General features: G+C 34.6%; 1 protein-coding gene across 2 annotated transcripts in view; it reads right to left on the reverse strand.

The window, feature by feature from the left end:
• The window catches only part of LOC132702933 (RNA-binding protein Musashi homolog Rbp6), an 838217-nt gene that overhangs the window by 423560 nt on the left and 394569 nt on the right, over positions 1-20088 (reverse strand). Inside the window, exons 4-5 of one of the 2 annotated variants that reach the window (XM_060671808.1) lie at positions 19274-19336; positions 18627-18711 (exon numbers count right to left, since the gene is read on the reverse strand). In XM_060671808.1, the coding sequence (XP_060527791.1) occupies positions 18627-18711; positions 19274-19336 (148 nt within the window). The remainder of the gene's footprint in view (positions 1-18626; positions 18712-19273; positions 19337-20088) is intronic. The other variant, XM_060671809.1, reaches the window with a different exon arrangement.

Below are 20088 nucleotides of genomic sequence, written 5' to 3' on the forward strand. Positions count from 1 at the left end.
GAAATTTGGTCCAACTCTTCACAGGGGCTCGGTTTTGTTCGGGAATCCCTTAAAACTGCATTCCATTCTTGATACGAATGCCACTAACAGGAAAACACATTTTTATTGCGTTAAGTCTTTTAACAATGTGATTAATTGCAACATTCTACACACCGCAAAATTTTTATTTTGTTCAAAGCATGAATCACAAAATATTGTAAGCTTCTTGACATCAAAATCCAGATGGCCAAAAATGTAATCCCATAGCAGTGAAGCGCCCTTCTTTCCTGAAATTTCAGTATAAGTATAGAAAAGATCTTTAGAGGTCGAAAGGACATGTATGTTGAACATGTAGAACGAATGTTGTCTACGATAATACGTGTCATTAGTTGTAATATTCAACAGATGAAGATATTTTTGAAAATCCATTCCTTGGTTTGGTCTTTTTAAGAGCATCAAGCCTACCAGCTTTTTTACGTTTATAAATGTTTAAATGTAATTCTTATTCAACTGGCAAGCTTCGCAGTTCCGTGTCAATTTTTGGTTTCAACTCATCGCATGTACTACAGGTATCGCATCGCGGGTACCCATATTGCTTTTGGGTGTTGGTATTTTATATTTCTCTATATTTTTCATAAGAAACTTGTTCATAGAGTACATTTTCTTAATATTGAGCTCAGCAGGTAAATAAACTTTTGTTGTTGTAGCCAAGTAATAGGGAGACATCTCACTCTGGCATCTCACCTTATAAGTTTCCTGGGACGATGGCGTGTTACAGGTTTGCACGTTATTGAACCACTCAGATAAAGTGATTGTTAATATAACTTTGTAGTTGATTCAACTTAGACACCATCGGCTGCAGTGAGATTTTGGAAACAATTAAGATTTGAACATTTGCAGTCTTGTCCAGTTTGATGCCTACTCAAGCGTAACTTATTATTTACACCCTGGAGTCGTCCTTAGGATTTTCTTTTAGTTGTTCAATAATCAATATAATTACACCAATAAACTTCAACGTCAATAAAAACAAGTAGTTAATTAGAGACTGAACTACATGCATTGTTTACGATCACAAGCCGGTGAAATAGCACGACGTTGCCATTTCCTATGAACTGTCATCTTTCTTGCGCACAACCTCTGGTATCTTCATCCTTTTTACCCACTAGCATACATTTTAAATTCTGTTTATCTTTGTCCTGTCATCTTTCTAAACATTTTTTATAGGTGGATAGTATTCTATAGCCGATATATTATACGAAATAACTGTTAGTCTTATTTGGACAAAAAAAACCTTCACCTTTTTTCCCCTGTACTCTTCAAATGTGTTGCAAACTATACTTTTTCTACAACCATCATATTCAGCACGAGCACATTGGCTACGTGATGTGATTAATGCAGAACTGTTCCAACTGTGTTTACAATTTCTACCGAAAACTTCCCAACGCACCCAATCGGTGACTAAGGACTACTACCAAAATTTTTTGAAATAAACAAAAGCATTTACTTCAGATATTAGTTTATGTAATAGTAGTAGAACTGAGAGTTTCGGTTGATTTCTTAATTCACCAAGACAAATTTTCAATAAACTTTTTACTTTAGATGAATAAAAACATCGATCTATCACGTTTTTTGACATTTTGACGGCGCGTCGCGACGTTGACCGTAAACCAACAAACTGCAAAACTAAAACTAAAAAATATTGGTATACCCTCTTAAAATATATATTTTTTTAACATATAGGCTTATAAACTGGCAAAATTTGCGATTTATCTATGGACTCCCAGCTTTGACATCCAGATTTGTAGTTTCCGGTCGTAATTTCGGATTTATGCTAATAAGGAACGAAAGTCTCGTTGAATCTAATACCCGAGAATCGTCAAAGCATCTGTTCTACAAACACCGCCTCGTGAGGGAAACATTTTAATTTCACGAAGGTACACACATAACCGAGACCGAAATTTTCTCCGTTGTTTAATTTTCGAGCGAAACTGCGTCAGCTGTCGGCTAACGTCTAACTTAAAAGCTCCATCGGCTTAACATTTAGAAACGGTTACGTAAATTCTAAAATATGTTGCCGGGTAGTTGTGCAGTTTCATTCAGTGAGGTCGCAAACGGGCGTAACTAATTTGATGTTAACTTTCCTTGAGAGACGAGTAGGAAGATTGTATACGGGGACCGGTCAATAGAAAAGCGACTTTTAAATAGAAGTCCGATATTCAAACAAAACAAAACCATAAAAAACAATACTTCAATAAGTTGAACTAACAGTTAGTATATGTTTTACACACAAAAAAGATCTTTTTTCATAGTGTTTCATACATACATACATAATGTTTTGTGCACAATCTTAATAATAAAACACTTTATTCTTTCATATCTTTAACCAGCTATATAATAGGACAGCTATTATTAAACAGTTTTACCAAATGATGGCAATATATTGGTTGGATTCAAATTCAAAGCTTTCGCCAAATATCGTTAATAACACAATAACACCATAAACAATATCACAGTGGTAGTTTAATAAAAAAAACTATCAAATAAGAGTATATTACGCAATAAATTACAAGAACAAATAAAATACAGTTTTGTGAACATACCTCATTCAATAACTGCCGGAACAAGCAGGATTTTTGGTATGTTTTAATCTGTCCAACGAATAAAATGAAACGATCTTTGGCTAATTTATTAAATTTTAGTTAATAATACGTTTCAATTACTGTTAAGGTTCCATTATGGAAGTACAGTATAATTTGAATATTTGTCGATGCGATACTTGCTGCGCCATCTACGCCGGAAAGGGCGAATCATCGTTGAGTAAAATTAAAACCAAGTCGAGCCGTCAAACGCTGCTATTAGAGAAATACTTGTTGTTCATGTGAATTTAGTTTCGAGTGAATTTTGGAGTACTAACGACACTGAATTTCAAGATATTTCATATAAAAAATGCAAAAATGAACTGGAAGTTTTGGTAACTGGCATATACAAAATAACGAGATTCTATTGAATATCCAATGGCGGAATCACTAACTAATGAAAGTATGACTCGTTGCAAAAAGTGTAATTTTTTGGGAACAATGAATTCTTGAGTGGGTCAGTGATTCTATTAAAAGCAAAAAGCTTTTGCGGTGCTGAAAAAACAATAGTTCCATTGGTGAGCCGTTTTCTAATTTGGATTGATTACACTAATAGAGAGCTCATAATGTTGTTCTACTTCCTACTTTAAACTGTCACATTAAGGTGTCATCCACGTTATCTTAGATAAATCTTAGCCAATGAAATTCGTCGCCTAATAAATATATCATAAATTTGTTAGTTCGCAATGGATTACACTATTTTTTTGTGGTGTAAATTGATGAAATTAGTAATATTTATACGAAACATTGATGGGAACTTTGTGTCGTGTTAGCAGACAATTGCATGCGACATTCTTATTAAAAATTAATTGGAAGTTCGTTGTAGTATTAGTAGTATGTAATAATGCGAACGCTTAATCAGTTGGTACTGAAATCTTCTTCACTTTAATTCTACAAGAAATTATTTTTTGGGTTAGAATTTATGAAATTAGTTGTGTTAAAAATTAATCATGAAAGCTTTGTAGTGCAAATTAAGTCCACTGAAAATTTTTTTTTCCATATTCGAACTTATTGCGATATGGACACCCCTGTTGCCTGGCTTTGCTTATCGCTGGTATTATTTCATCCCCCAACAGATTCAGTCGCAGGACAGCCATTTTGTACCAAATCTTTGCAGCAGTTTTTCTGAAATAACACATAACACAATAACTTACTTACTTACTTAGAAACGACAGTTCTCTAACATATTAACTGCATAAATAGTAAATCGAATATTTTGCGAAATTAGGAGGATAGAGAATTTGTTGTGAGACCCGGTACAGTTTGGTAAGAAAATTGAGAACAAAATTGTCTACTTTGCTTAATCAATTATGGTTCGATTACCACGGTTGTTGTGCATCGGCCAATCGTCAGACTTATCGGTTCGTAGATCACCGAAATAACTCGTAGATCTAAAAGACCTAAACGGCGGCTGCAAGTGATGGCCCTCCGACCGGTCATGTGCCCATATATTCACGAAAAGGGGACCTCTTGCTGGATCGATAACAAACAGAGGCCCGTTCTCTCGGAGTTCGCACTCCTGCCCGAATTATGATCATCAATCTGTATACGAACTTGATACGGCGAATTACGCTTTATACCATGTTGCCAAATAAATTACGGAATCGATGTCGTAGGCAATTGCCACGTTCCTGATTTATATTAAACAGGGGCGCGATTTTTGTCGGGAACACCGTTACGATGTCGTCACCGAGGTGGATTTATGCGAAGGGCGGGAAGCATTGCGCGGTACAACTGAATGAGACGTTGTGTTGAGGTTATTTAACGAAATTACAAACTAGAATTGATTCGAGTTAACTGTGTGGGTTAAGTTGGAAAATACATGGTGTTCCAATAAATCAAACATGAGTAGTGACAGATACTCGAAATAAATTTGGGGCCTTATGTTGTTCGCTTTAAGGATTTTAAAAATGAAATACTGCTTTCGAAAAATTTTAATGATTTCAAAAGGTGAAAAAAAAATGAATAGCACCGATTAACTGCATAGTCGGTTTAAAACAATATTTCACATCCTTTAATTGATAAATATGATGTCATATTATCGTAATGTCTTCGGACTACCATATTAACGTAAAAATGGATCCAAACAATGATTTTCCGCATTATTAATTAACTGATCAATTTTAATACAAGAAGCGTACCACTGTCAGGGATGACTTAATATTGAAATTCATTGTTATTATATCCGTTCTAATATATAATGGCTAACCGATCATGGATATAAGCAATGATCAAATTTAAAATATTTTCTCAAAATACCCGGTGTTGCCACGTCTCGCAAAATGATACTTTCCTCAATTTTCTTAAATGAGACAGACACCCTGTATATTATAGTATTTTCGAATAGATACTTTAATAGCAATTTCAATTATATACCATAGTACGGGTCTCTGACCTACCGTTTTGGTTTAATTGGCAGATAAATTAAGATTTAAATTATTAAGATATGAAACTGCGAATTAACTCCTTACCAACTTGTTTACAAAAGTTTTAGAGCATTGTTGTCATATTAAAAACACAATATTAAGCTTTGCACAATGATGCCAAATTACTTATTTCTACGTTTAAGTGTCTATATGAAATGATTACACTCTCTGAAATTTTCGTTTAAAAAAGGAATGATTGCTGCCAAATCAAATTTGGATTCTCTCCTTGGGGCATATTATTATGTATAAGTGGCAGGATTTCGTTCCTTAAAAAGTTTAAATATCGTATTGATGTTAAATTTTGTTGGTAAAATATAGTAAATTCTAGCTCTACAGATTGTGCACCATACTTTCACGAATTTCCGCCCCTGCTTGTTTACTGCAAAAACACATTTTTTATTTAAGTTAAAATCTGCTTCTTGTGGTTATTGTACTGGCATGAATTTCGATGGTTTATAACTTAATTTTTAAACATGTTTGAAGTGTCGTTCGTCTTACGTGTACATCTGAAGTGGAGTTCTCTGGAGTATTTTCAAAATGCAGAAGAATATTTAGCTGCATATTTTCATTCATAACCGTTCCGCTCCTACTTTTTTTCAGTAAAACACTGGAATTTGTTTGCAACTGCTGGTATATTTTGGAAAATATTTTTTTTCCGGCAATCGCCTACGGGGAAATTTGCCTCTATATTATCTGAGAGCAAGAGCCGGACTTTTGTTTTTGGGATATAACATTGTAATAGGTATACATTATACAAAAAGACTAAACAAAAATGCAACTTAATATAATATATAGAAAATTCTGGAAGTCCGAAAAAAAAACATTTAAAATATTATAATACACCCATACCTGTCAAAAAATCGGTAATATTACCATAACAGAGAACTACTATTGTTTTCAAAACTGCTGCGATGATCATGTCAAAAAAGTAAAAATTAATAATATCATCAATTTTGTGTCTTGTGTCTTTCAACAGGCAAGTTTTTATATATTTTCCAAAGACATGTGGTCTATATTATTAAGGATATGAATATTTTTTAAAAGTTTTTTCTATTTAAGGACCTTACTGACAAGATTCTTAAATTATGAATGTAAAAGAATGTATGTATTATTGGAAAATAATTGCCAATTAAGCCAAAACGTTAAGTCAGAGACCCGTACTATGTTAGCTAATTGAAATTGCTATTAAAGTGGCTATTCGAAAATCCATTAATATGCAGGGTGTCTCATTTGAGAAAATTAAGAAAAGTAGCGAAACGCGTATTTAAGGAAAATACTCTAAATTTGATAATTGCCTAAAGAAAAGCATTATTTGCTTTGAACGGACTATCCAAAAATGCAATAAAATGTGGGGTGTTCTATTTAAAAAAATGTGTATTTGTTTTACCACCCTGTATATAAAAAATTGACGATTAGGAAAATAAAAAAAGGATCTTTTATAAGAAACAATTCTTTTATTTATTTTTTTTTGTAACCCCCGTAGATTTCGAGATACAATATAGGCCCCCTTAAACGGACTATCCTCTACATCCGAATACAGGGTAATCTCTAAACTGGAGATACTGGAGATAATTTCGGAAATACACGGCGTTCAAAGTATAAATTTTATTTTTAATTTTCTCATTGAGTATGTTTTTATAGTATAATAATAAAAATTGGCATTTTGACGTTTCTGGACATGTCATTTACGTAATTGAAACCTTTTTGCACGTTGCTCCGAGAGCCGCGAGTATATTATTTAGATAAAAGAATCTTTTTTTTTATTTGTCGAGTAATGGCTGAAGTAACTCTGTCGGTTTTTGACTTATGTGCATATAAAAAGTTCAAAGTATTTTTTGCTTTTTTTTTATAAAAATATATTTTAAGGATGAAAAAGGTAAAAAATTGAAAAAATAAAAAACCAATAACTAACCAAAACTAACCAAAATATTGAGAAGCCCAGAGCGTTTAGAATTGGTGCTGCGCATAGAAATATTGAAGCACTGTTTTTTCATCCTATAAACATTTATAAAAAGCAGAAAAATATGCCTTAAACATTTTAAATGCTAATATCTCAAACGTCCACAGTTAGATGGCCTAGACAAGAGTAACTTATCTATAAAAACTTGAACTCGAAAGATAAAAACAATATGATTCAATTTATTTAAATAATACGGCGAAACAACGCCCTCTAGGAGCAACGCCCTCTAGGAGCAACGAACAAATTAACGATGAACGTTCTGTATCTCAGAAATGTTGAGCTCAATCATATTTTGGTGTCTAGTATATACAGTTTAAAGGTTGCCAATTCTTATGAATCACTCTGTATATTAACTTTCAAGGTGCATCCAAAGTTTCTGACTTTGACTAAAACACTTCAATAATATGTTACAGATTCATAGGAATTTTGGGTTGTATACGAAAATGATGACAGTCTGGTCACTGGTTAGGCGATAGCTACTTCTAAACTTCATTTTAAAGGTTCCTTTCGATCACCATAGAACAGAATAGAATAGAATAGCATTTATTGACCCTTTATATACATAGCAGTACATGGAACGTCAAACAACACGTTTAAAAAGAAAACATGCAGTAATATAGAGGTACAGACTTACTCTAAAATAAATTTCTTCAATTATAATATTTTGTATAATTTTTTGAAATGTAGGTTTATTCATATTTGTGATGTTATATTCCTTGTACTTATTTTTAAATAAATATGTTAGAAAGACTCATATCTATCTTATCGGTTTGGGTCATTCTGATCTTTGAACTTGGTAATATCAAATTAGACGCTCCTCTCGTATTACTAGTATGAGTGATATTTAATTTTTTTTTTCATAATTGTTTTGTATTTATTTAATTAGCTAGTGTTCAAGAGGCATTAAAATTTCAATAAAATTTGATGTATCGGGTCATTGTTTAAAGGCTTGCAGTGATTGATAATAATTAATCATTAATAATATAATTGGATGCAATGCATTCAGAACATTAATCATTTCACGCATCGGACCAAAATTAATTACCAAACACATTGGGATAATTTTTTAAAATTATATTTACGTTCGTTTTTCGATTTGTGTACATTAATATCAGACAGAAGAGATGAATAACAAATACAAGTTTGTCCATTATTGATAAGATATGCAAAATAGAAGTCCGATAAATAGATAAATATAATTTACAAAATTTTGAACAATTACGTGTTTTTTACATACAAGGAATTTCTATTTTTTTCAATTTTCAAGCTTTACAGGATAAGAAATTATAAAGAAACTAATTCATAATTAGGTATGACAGCTCCCTCAAGGCAATCGTTATCCTTTAGCAATAGTTTTTTACTAAATTACCAGATTATCTACAAATTTATGTATCTTATTTTTAAATCTTAGCTTTAAGGCACCATTTTTTAAATACAATATTTTAGAAAGATCTTTTCGTGTTCGAACCGCATTTTAATTCACAAAAATGCTAGAATAGCTTTTCGATTTCTTCATTATATTCATTCATAATATTTTTACATGACAATTGTTTCGACAACACCGTGTCTTAATCAAATATCATTATGATATTTGATAAAGACACGGTGTTGTAATTGTCACGTAAAAATATATAACTTCGTGAAAATCTGAACTTTTGGTTCTTATTTATTCCAATCAATAGTAGTAGTGTCTTCGGTTACAAGGTTTGGTTTGATATGAAACCCTCGACATCATTGATGAGGTTGATACCTTTTTACCTCATATTCACAGTAGCACTTTAAAGGCACTTAGATAAAGCGTGTAAAGCCGACCTTGCCAGATTCCGAATTTAAAATGACGTCGATTTCCTGTAAGGGTCGGAAAACCCTTTGCAATTCGGGTCGTATCCACCCCCAGCTGACCAAAATGTAAACGTTCCAAGCTCACACATATAATCCCTTTAACTTCGGCCCTCTTTACCTGATACCCAGTTTAAGTTTTACATGGAAAGCCGGCGAGGCATTTTCCAGAAGCGGACACCAACTCGACGGCTGCACGTGTCTCCGACCGTAAAGCTTTTACGTGCTCCGTAAAAGTATTCCACGTAATATCGATTATCTATTTTCCATGTTTACAGGTCCTAAAACCTTGGAGTCGTAGCCGTAGCATGGACGTGGAACATGCGTGTGAAATAAATTAACTTTATCTACGCAGATAGTGCAATTGAAAAAATTATAAGATTTAAACTTTCTGCTGATTTAACTAACAGAATAAGGAAAGAACGGGTCAAACCTAAAGGTGCAACATTATAATTCAATTAATAATAAAACACCTCGAATTTGGCAAAATAAACCAAAATAACTTTTGAATTTTTTCATGTTATTTAGATTATATTAGTATTCGATATAATAAATAACAAAAGTAGTGCATAATATATTTTAGTGTTTAGTGTTCTATTCAGGAAAATCGACTGGACTTGATGCATATGTTTCTTGTACATTTGTTTGCACTTTTTGAACAAATCGAGCAGCGTCAAACAGTATTTTGACGTCTACCGCGAATTTAAACGAGAATTTAAAATTCAGGGAGATAACTAGCACATACATTAATACACTGGCAATTTCGGAAACGGGGTAAAGGCGCTTGCGTATCTAAACACCATAAATAAGAATAAATATACTTGGAAACTGTGAAAAAGAAATATGCTCTGCATTGCTCTTTAGCAAGAATCACGAAATATCGAGAAGTTTGTAATCTTACTTAACACGATGGGCTACAAACTCTACGGTTTTTGGGGAGAAATAGCATCTTTGAAATTAAATATAATTATTGCGACGTATCGATGATATCGATCGTATTCCCTCTACTGTGCAACCAGTCCTCCCGTGTTCGAATGACGCTTGATATACACTCGCGGGCAATAAAAATAGGTCATTCAGGAAATTACAAATTTTTTGGAAAATTCTTTTTAACATTTAATCGAAAAATCTTACGTTGGTCTTCATGGTTTTGTCGGAAAACAGAAAATATCTATTATAAACAAAGCCCAATTATTTTTATTTGTAACTAAAGAAACGCACAACAATTAACAATATTCAGGATACCTGAAAACTAACAAACAATGTGTATTCCCTCCTCTTGTGTTTATGACTGCTCGTAATAGACCAGGAATGCCTTGAATTAATTTACGGATTACATTCTGGTCGACTTTGTCCCATTCCTGCATTAGCAACTCTCTCGGCTTTTGGGCACACATATTTTCGATAGGATTCATGTCTGGACTGAGTACCGGCCAATCAAACCGCCTAGTTACCCCATCATCCAGATATTGATTGACAATTCTGGAGGTATGGGGTAGCATTATCGTACATAAAAATGCCATTTTCGACCATAGTGATCTGTATAAAAACGAATTCTGCGCGTGCTTCTAAACTGATTCCCGCCCAAACCATAGCGGAATCACGACAATGTGGACGTCTTTCATTAATACAACCTGGGGCATATCATTCTCCGGGTCTCCTCCATACTCTTCGACGTCCATCTGATTCAGTGAGGCAAAAAGGAGATTCATCAGAAGACAGTACCTTGGCTCCAGTCATAATCATTCCGGTCAAAGTGCTTTCGAGCAAAAGCTAATCTTGCTATTCGATGTTGGCAAAATGGCGGTCCTGTAGAGATTCTTGGACAAGACAGTCCATTCGCCAACATTAACATTTCTAACCTCTTGAAGCCAAACAGCAGAAGCTGTTCTATTCCGCAAACTTGTGGACACCAAAAATCGCTCAACCCTTTGGTTAGTGATCCTTCTTCCACCGGATCCTGGTCTTCTAGTGATCAAGCCAGTATCCTAGTGCCATTCGTAAACATTTTGTACAGCACATAGACACCTACCAAGAATTCTTGCAGTTTCTCGTTTTCCTCGACTATCTTAATGCTATAATTTTATCCACAAAAATAGGATCTAAAGGCATTATGACCAGTTAAGTTCACCTTAGATTTAAAATATACCAAACAGTCATAAGTTTTATATGAAGTTATAAACGAACAATAAACTGGAAAGTACCTATCGCACGAATTTCTAATTACGTCGAACTTATGTTACTTCACAAAAAGTCGAAACTACGCTGACAATAATAGACAGGTAACAAATATCTCCATCCACATTTGTCGGAAAGCAAATAATTCACTGCTTACTAGACCAATGATTCGGTGACAAACCCTTTTTTCCTGGAGTGACCCCAATTTTTTGCTCGCCAGTGTATAAAAACAAGATGCGCTTAGTTTAAATAATGAATTTACTTTATCAGCTGACGAATCGGCCATAACGCGATCTGTCTTTCACCACATGTTTCAGTTTCTAAAATTCTTAATCACATTTACTATATTTTGGTTCTGCAGTAAGGGGTAAAGAGGTATTTCATCTTAGATTCTCCAATTTTCAGACAGATGTCCGTTAAATTGGTTAAAGCTTTTGCAGCCAGTTGATGAACTGTTGCCCTGAATCGAGTCTAAAGGTACTCGATTGGAATTGCTTAGTAACGTGTCGCTAGCAGGGGTGGCAAGGCTCTTCAAACTGACAAACTGACAGTCTACGTCCAACATCAAAGAAGGAGGAACCTTTGAAGGAGGTTGACACTCGAGCCAGCGAAATGTTAAAAAGCATTTCCAGCCGACGACGGCTTTTAGACCCGAATCAGGAATACAGTTGAAATGTGCGTTAACGCATTATTCCGATGCCAGAGCGCATACGGCAAGGAAATTATTAATAAATTCTTTTATAGTAAATAGTTTGGGCTTGTTTTTAATTAGTTTTGCAACAAGATGTTAAGTAAAGGATACTTTTCCTTTCAAGGGTCACAAGAACCCATCGAAAATAGTTTAAGATACGGAATATCCTAATAATCTCTTATAGTAAATAATTATTATTAATAATTAGAATACTATTACTATTTATAACAATGAAACATTAAACTCGCTTTCAACACTTCTTTGAAATCACAAATCGCACGACGTCGGACAGATAAAGCGCTAAAATTATCCGCACTTAACACTTATTCAATAAAGAATATCTAGTCAATATTTAAACGATAATCTCCGTCCAAACTGCGGTCCGCATATTTCAAAACACAAAGAAAAAACACGCAGCAACCGCCTCAGATGAAACTCCCAGGAAATCAAAACGATGCGAGTTAGTCGTCCGTAACGAAATTATTATCTTTCACGGCGATCACGTGATCCGCTTTCCCATTAGTCAAACAAAATTCCCCTCAGAAAACCGCAGACTTTGCATTACGTGGAAAAATTGGATAATTCGATTCGGATGTATATATTTCATTTCATACCCGAATAATTGGATGAAATAATAATTGAAATACGCGGACTGAACGAATTTCGCTTTTTTTTCTGCTTCAGAGGGTGGCGATATGTATTTCAGTTTTGGGAGAACGGGAGGTAGGAATATGATGAAAATTTGATCACTTAGATGTTTGACTCTGATCTATACACCTAAGTGTTGGCACTTCTATCGAAAGGTAATGACAACTTTGATTTTCTAAATAGGACACCCTATAAATGATCACCGCTTGTGATCTTTCAAGACACCATCAGTCATTTCCTTTAATGAGTTTCCCTGCTGTAATACTTGCTGTATCCTGGTCATATCCGATCAGGCCTTGAAAGTAATTTGAAACCCTTTCTTCCAAATTACTAACAGCTCTTATTGGTACCACTTGTAAATGACTAAGCTGACAGATGTTAGCTATATCTACTTCTATCAATGATAACTGAATCTGAAGTTGCTTAAAATGACCACTTTTAGCTTTTTTTTTGACCATCCATACTAGATCTACTAGTTCCTAACATACCCCATTTTATTAGACTAAATCTACGTAGACTAACACCTCTTGGGGAAACCCTTAAGTTAGTAACTTGTTTGCGAAACATTTTTTACAATGTACAGTGTGTTGTGAGAGGGAAATATTTGACAAACCCCATGGTAATGAAAGATCTATATAATTTAAAATATTTAGGAAAAAGTTCCAGTGCAGCAAATTAAAATATATTTTTATAATAGTTTAGGTCACTTTCTAAAAACTCATAAAGCACTTTAGGTTAAACAATAAAGCAGTGCTGTTTTAGTTGCATTTTATGTTTGCGTGGTTTAATGAAGACGTAAATCATTTAAATTTATGCTTTCCATATGAATTTTTTAATCAAGTTAATATTTATTTAAATTAAAGATTTCTGAAATATCAAATATAAATAAACACGAGTTTTTTTTATACGGGGATTATTATTTATAACCACCATGTTACTTTAAGAAGAAGAAAATGCCCATTTCATAACTAACAACCCGAGGTCATACAACAGCATAAGTCGGGCTATAAAAATATTGTTGATGCCACTTTTTCGTTTATTCAATAGATATGATAAAATCGCGAAAAGCACAACTGGTTGCAATAATAAACAAAATAACCTGTAAAAGTAACGAAACTCAAATGTCACACCAGAATGTGTGGTTTTCGATACCCGGGATGAAGTTCATCTAAATCAGCACTTAAATTTAGTCATCAAATCTTGCTAGTCGATTTCATCCTCCAATCTACAATCCTCATATATATAAATAGAAATTCTAACTCAATTTTTTTTACGAAATTGATCTGAATTACCACCTAAATTTAGTGAAACTCTTCAGTTTTATTGTCAAATCTTTAATTCCTTTCATGTTGTAGTTCATCATTTCTCGTGAAAACCCGGCTTCGTCTAATCGATTTCTCTTAAGTCCTTCCTGTTCTTCTTCTTAGAGCGCCGTCTTCATGAATAAATGTTGCCAACAATCTCGGCGAACCTCTAGCGATCCTGGGCGGTTCGAAATATTGAGTAAGCATCCATACCGGTCCAATCTCTGATATTCCTTAGCCATGAGTGCTTCTTTCTACTTAAGCCCCGCTTGCCCTCAATTTTCCCTATCATTATCAATTTCTGGATATCATATGTGAACCAAAAACAGCGTTTTTCGATTTTCGTAGTTCTCATGACATGCGCCGTCCAAGGTATTTTGAGAAGTCTATGATGTATCCACATCTCAAAGGTTTCAATTTTGTTAATGGTGTTTACCTTTAGAGTCCATGTTTCACAGCCGTACAACAAAACTGACCGTACATAACATTTCACAAATAGGTGTCTGAGCCTCAGGCTTAGGGTGGAATTATACAGGAATGACAGCATCAGATTTAAGGTGGCTCTTGCCTGCTCGATTCTAATCCTGATTTCTACTTATGGATTCTTGCTGATCCAGGTCCCCAAATATATCTACCACTTCTATTTGTTTCCCTTTTATTTATCGGCAGCTCTGAGGATTTTGATATGCCATAAAGTGATGTTTATTTTAAGGTCCAAACGATCTCCGACTGCTGCCGTTGCAGGGCTATCTGCCAATACCGCGCTGTCATCAGCGTATCTAAGGTTGTTAAGCTTCTTTTGTTGGTCTCTATACTTCTGAAATAATAGGTTCAGGCCAAACAATGCTTCTCGAGTTCCCATTCCTTTACGAAATCCAAACTGATTCTTATATTCTTAAATGAATGATTTAAAGGAATAGTTTGACGAGATGACTCATCAAGCTTATAATCCTATATTCATTGCGCTTGCTTTTTTCTGAATCGGAATAAATTCCGATCTCAGCCACTCATGGAGAATCAATTAATCATCTTAAACTTTTAATAACTCTATACGAATGTGATCTGGCTCAGGGGATTTTCTGCTTTTGCTGTTTTTTATTGCTCTTAGAACTTCTTGTTTTAATATTTTAGAAGAGCTCTCCAGCTCTCTGGTTACTTCAAATTGACGTGGTGCTGGGCCTTTTGAACAACTGCTCTATGCAGGATTTTCAGTGACTCTTAAAGTATTCGACATCTATGATTGCCTTGTTGTTTCATCAAGTAAGATATACGTATACGTATATGTATAGGTGTATGACAACTTTTATGAAAACAATATTTTTCTTCAATTGCCTATATTCACAATCCTATAAAAAAATCTTACGTTCAGCATTAAACAGTCTAAATCAGCATTTTTTGCGCTCAAAAAGTCACCTTCGTCACCCAAACACCATACTTGAAACTCAATAAAGGTCGCATCGAGTAAGTCGACAGCATCGCAAACAAATCTCAAGCCGCTGCGCCGCGTGTACTAGAACGGTTAATACGTGCATCTTCCTATTCCTAATCTTATCTCGGACCAAAACGGCGTTCAATAAGGGAAACTCGCGGAGTCCCGGAATCAATATTCCTCCGTCGTACATACGTTATCGCTCAAGTCAGCAAAGTGTAAATGATTTTCTGTCGCGGACGGGCGGGTGGTGAGCGGGGCGGCGAGCGGGGGTTATCTCGAATAATTAGTGGGTTTCTGGCGATACAAAGGAGGGCCCTCGCGCGCTGAGACAATGCTAAATGAAACGTGAATAATTCCGTCTGGAAGATAAGAGAATCGCGAGCACTCGATTGTCTTAATCAAAAGTGTAGCCCTTGCTTTAGCGGAGAAGAGAGAAGGGCTCTTTGATTTTTCTCCGTCCCCTTTGAGAAGATAAAGGGGCATGTCGTCAGCGAATTCGCGGTCCCCGCTAATTAATTCCTTACAATGTATACCGCTGCGATAGAAAGTTTGGCGTCGATTTTTCGAGAGGCTAAAAAATAATCTTCTCGGACTCCTAACATCACGTGGCGAGCTTTTGCGTTATTTTCACTTTTTTTGTAGTTTCTAGATATCACAAGAACTAATAGAAGAATCTGACGATCTGATAAAAAAAAAGAAGTATTGAAATATCTCGTCAAACCCAGCTATTAAATCTACTAGATAAAAAGAAGAATAGTTACTAAAATACTAGGATATTCTATAATAAGTTTGATATTGGCTAATTCAGTCACGAGTTTCGATTAGCTCGAGCGGAGCAGCTAAGTGAAAGTTTAATAAACGAGTCTCTGAAGAAGTTTGTCAACATATTGGTTTTTTAAAATTTTTTCTTACACCACCTATACTAGTTCCAAAAAGACATTATTTACCACGCCAATCTTATGTATACGTAAAAAAATGTAGGAGTTGAGACCGAAATGATAGGTTTTTTATTTTTTAATTATCATTTAATGGCATAAATAGAATTAAACAAATTATCAAACAGATAATAATCTAGTGACTTTCAACAGCTGGTGCACCATCATCTCCAGTAAAATTTAAAAAAAATGGATGAAATTATTTTTTTAACAGTTAAAACACCACATTTGAAGTAAGTGCCTTTAAGACCAACAGTCTCGGCATATTTTTGTTACTGTGAAGGCTCAACCTAGGGAACAATAAAATATTTCGTATTATCTATAAACATTGATATGGTAGATTTGAAATTAATTTGCCCTTTATTAATTGTTGCATTAGTAATTGTTCAGCATGCTGTTGCTAGGATTATAGTTGCGTATATAAGTATATGACTAAGATCTGTACCCATAGTCGACTCTCAAGTCTTGACGATGGCTTCCAAGCTTCAGAATGGGCGCGATGCATCTGTCCAATTATTATTTTTATGTTCCTTGGCCGAGAAAGTCTTAAGAAGTTTTAACCGGAAAAATAAAACATTGCTAGTGATCTAATGCCGTACTTTAATAAACATTAAAACTATTAGTTGATCGCATGGGAAAATACATTGGCAAATAGCCATGGTAAAACCTTTTTCGTAAAAATATAGGGCTGGGGAATACATTAGCTCTGCTAGAATGCAGAAGCCGCAATCCTAATAACCCAGAAACACGTGAAAAGCATTCAGCGAGCGCCGAACCTTCTCTATTAAAAGAGATTCGTCACGTCAACAGCCATTTCGGCTTCGTAAAATTGGTCATCATGTCATCGACCATTCGGCAATTTTCGGTGCCCCTTCGGTAAAGGGTTCGTGCTACGATCGAACACACTTTGTTTCCACATTTAAAACCAGGATGACGTAAATGCTTTTTTCCTAGTAGACATAAATATTTTTAATATTTCGCACATATACCGATTACAACTATGCTCTTTATCATTTTTCCCAGCTTGTAATTTATTGTTATTTTTAATAATAACGGCGCTATAAGTTTACGAAAAATCTCAAAGAACAAAGCAATATCACAAAAAGTAAAAAAAAATTTCGAAAATCCCTAGACAGGCGCACTGTTTTTCTATAGTGCTCCTGTGAACCACTATGGAACTTTCGAGACCATACTATACACCGCCAAGAGGATAGTTTCTCAAATTCTTGGAACACCCTGTATAATCATCTTTTACACTCATGCATAGAACAAATCAATAAAAATAAAATAATTTTTAGATTCATCACATGCGTAAATCCAACTATTTTTTTACCATTACCGCACGAATAATTTATAGGTAAATATTAGCAACAGTTATATAAAATGTTCCAAAGGATCCGAATTTAAAAGAAAATATAGGGTGCTCCATTTGAAAAAAGTAAAAATGATAATAATTTCCTGTAGATCTGGCAACGCTGCATTGGATCAGATATATCTAAAACATAAATTGTTTTAGTTGGAAAAAGTTATTTTACTTTGTTCTCCGAAAACTGAACACTGAATGTCCGTCACCCATGTTGGAAAAAGAAGCTATAAACATTTCTCCTAAATATTTATAACTTTCGTCCTAAAAACTTTAGGTACAATAATTTAACAACTTTAACCAATAACGACGCAAGAATATAATAAAATTAAATATTTAAATTATTTATTGCCGGTATTATCGTTTTAAGCAGGGATTTGAGGGTTCTGTTTAATATATCACGAGAGATCTACAATATGTGAAAATGGTAAATGCATAAAATAATAATAATATAATAATAATAAAAATAATAAAACCGTTAAACCCAAATTCGTCCATCCGTGACGGAATTTTAGGTTATTTGCCGATAACCGACGGTATATTTTTCAAAAAGTGGCATAGACAGCATTATTGACCCGAATCTCTACTACCTTCTCGTTCGATAATTTTATCGATAGGATAATGGGTTTTCGACAAATATATATTCTTTAATTTCGAAATCAGAGATATTTAGAGACATCAGATCCCTCCCAGTTTCAATAGGTTCCATCTGGGGATGGAAGCCAAACTTGTCATCGAATCTCAAGTCGATTGCTTGAAATTTCGGACACACGATTTTCGGAGCGCATCGAGAATTAGCCAACATAATGGCCGCAGATGTTAGAAGCTGCGAATCTTCTAATCTTATAACGGAGGAAAATTTGAAGTTTTAACCGATGGAGAATTATCCGGAATCAAAAACCAGCCGGAGGTCCATTAGGGCGAACATAGAACTGACAATATAAAAAAATGACTTTTTTTTACAATTCTGAATCGGTCTGTACTGACGGCCACCCCGTACGACCAACCGTGAACGCGATTTCATCGGTTTCTCGAAAATAACAATATTTTAGAAAATGATGATAAGGCTGAAACTCCGTGATTCCCGTGATTAAAACAAATTTTCGACGTTACGATGAAGAAGGGAGATCTACTACTTTGCCATATTGCGGCACTGTATTCCTTTGTTGCCCAATATCCACCGATATAAAGGGTACAACACAAGTAGATATACATGTTTTTAGTAACAAACTTACCTTCTTTCCATCTAATTCATGGGTACCTTGGGCTAACACTTTGTCTACGCTAGAAGGGTCCGTGAAGGTGATAAATCCGAAACCCCTAAAATCAAAAAGAAAAACGCAAATTGTAAATATGGAATGTTTTACAGATAGCAGCGAAGATATCTACGTAGTTGATGGGGGCAGAGTGGACGGGAGGAATGGAGGAAAACTACTGCTGCTACAGCTCTACTCTCGGTGTGTATGGAAGGTAGTGCAGATATCTTCTGGATACAATTTCGGTCTTGATCATTTCGATTTATCGGAATTTCGTTGATGATAGTTTGAGGTTTATTTTCTGTACTACTGCACTTCGACGGGATAAGGTTACAACGGTTACAACTAACTTGATTTGGCTTTAATTAATAATTATTAAATAATAAACATTTCTTAATCTTCTTCATATTTCAATCAACCACGAAAACGAATGACTACGGTATTTTCGGTAATCTACATCTTGAGTATTATTTCAAAAATTATTTGAACTGACTGAACCATGGTTGAATATATTTAAATATAAATATGTAACGTATATCTCCTGATAGGGGAACCTCAAACAATCAACATTGAAAACAACAATTTCGACAAAACGCTTTTTTAGTTTGTCCTTTAGAGCAACATACCTGGGGGTGTACACTACCGGGCCGCTGTCCACGCCTGAAGCGAAGCAAACTACCCCGGTGCCGCTGAAAGAGACCAACTGACTAAACAACCCCCACTTTTAATCCTTAAAATTATGTTCGATCACATTAAGTGCGTCACTAGGTAACTAAAAAGCTAAGAAAATACTAATCTACACGAGAATAAACGGTATAGCAGCATTAGCAGTTTCAGCCATTTTGAAACTTTTCAATGAAAAAATGCGCGATTAGTTTGGTTTTCGGCTTCAATGGTTGCCACTGTGTCCAAAGTTTTAAAATGGCATCAAAAGGAGTTGACGGAGAAGGGGGAAGGTGGGATTAAAAATTGTGGAAAACGCCTTCGACTCAGCAAAATGGATGATAAGTGTTTTAATGCTAAATTAAGCTTAAAGTAGATCCGATTTTGAACGGACGACACCAACAAATTATATTGTTTTATTAACCAAAGAACCATAATCCTATAGCAGACTGCACCCACTCAAATAAATCAAACCAGCCGTTGAAATACACAGCGAAGAGAAAATAAACGAGTATTTTGCTCAGTCAGGTTAAAACAAAATTTACAAAACGTTATTGCAATACTTTTACACAGCGAAAAGTTTCCTTTCGGCTTTAACTCGAACATGAAAAGCTTTCTAAGGGCCAAGCTTCGGAACATGAATTGTTATATATTTTTCTATTATTTTAGGAAAGAGTTCAGTTTTTCGCAGAAGTTACTACGAAATTCTTTTTGATTTCGACTTTAGTACGATTGCGATTGCGAAAATCCAAAGGAAATCTTTTACTACTTGAGTCCT

The sequence above is a fragment of the Cylas formicarius genome, unplaced genomic scaffold, assembly GCF_029955315.1.
Source record: "Cylas formicarius isolate icCylForm1 unplaced genomic scaffold, icCylForm1.1 PGA_scaffold_6__28_contigs__length_40554024, whole genome shotgun sequence".
In the NCBI taxonomy this organism is placed as follows: domain Eukaryota; kingdom Metazoa; phylum Arthropoda; class Insecta; order Coleoptera; family Brentidae; genus Cylas; species Cylas formicarius.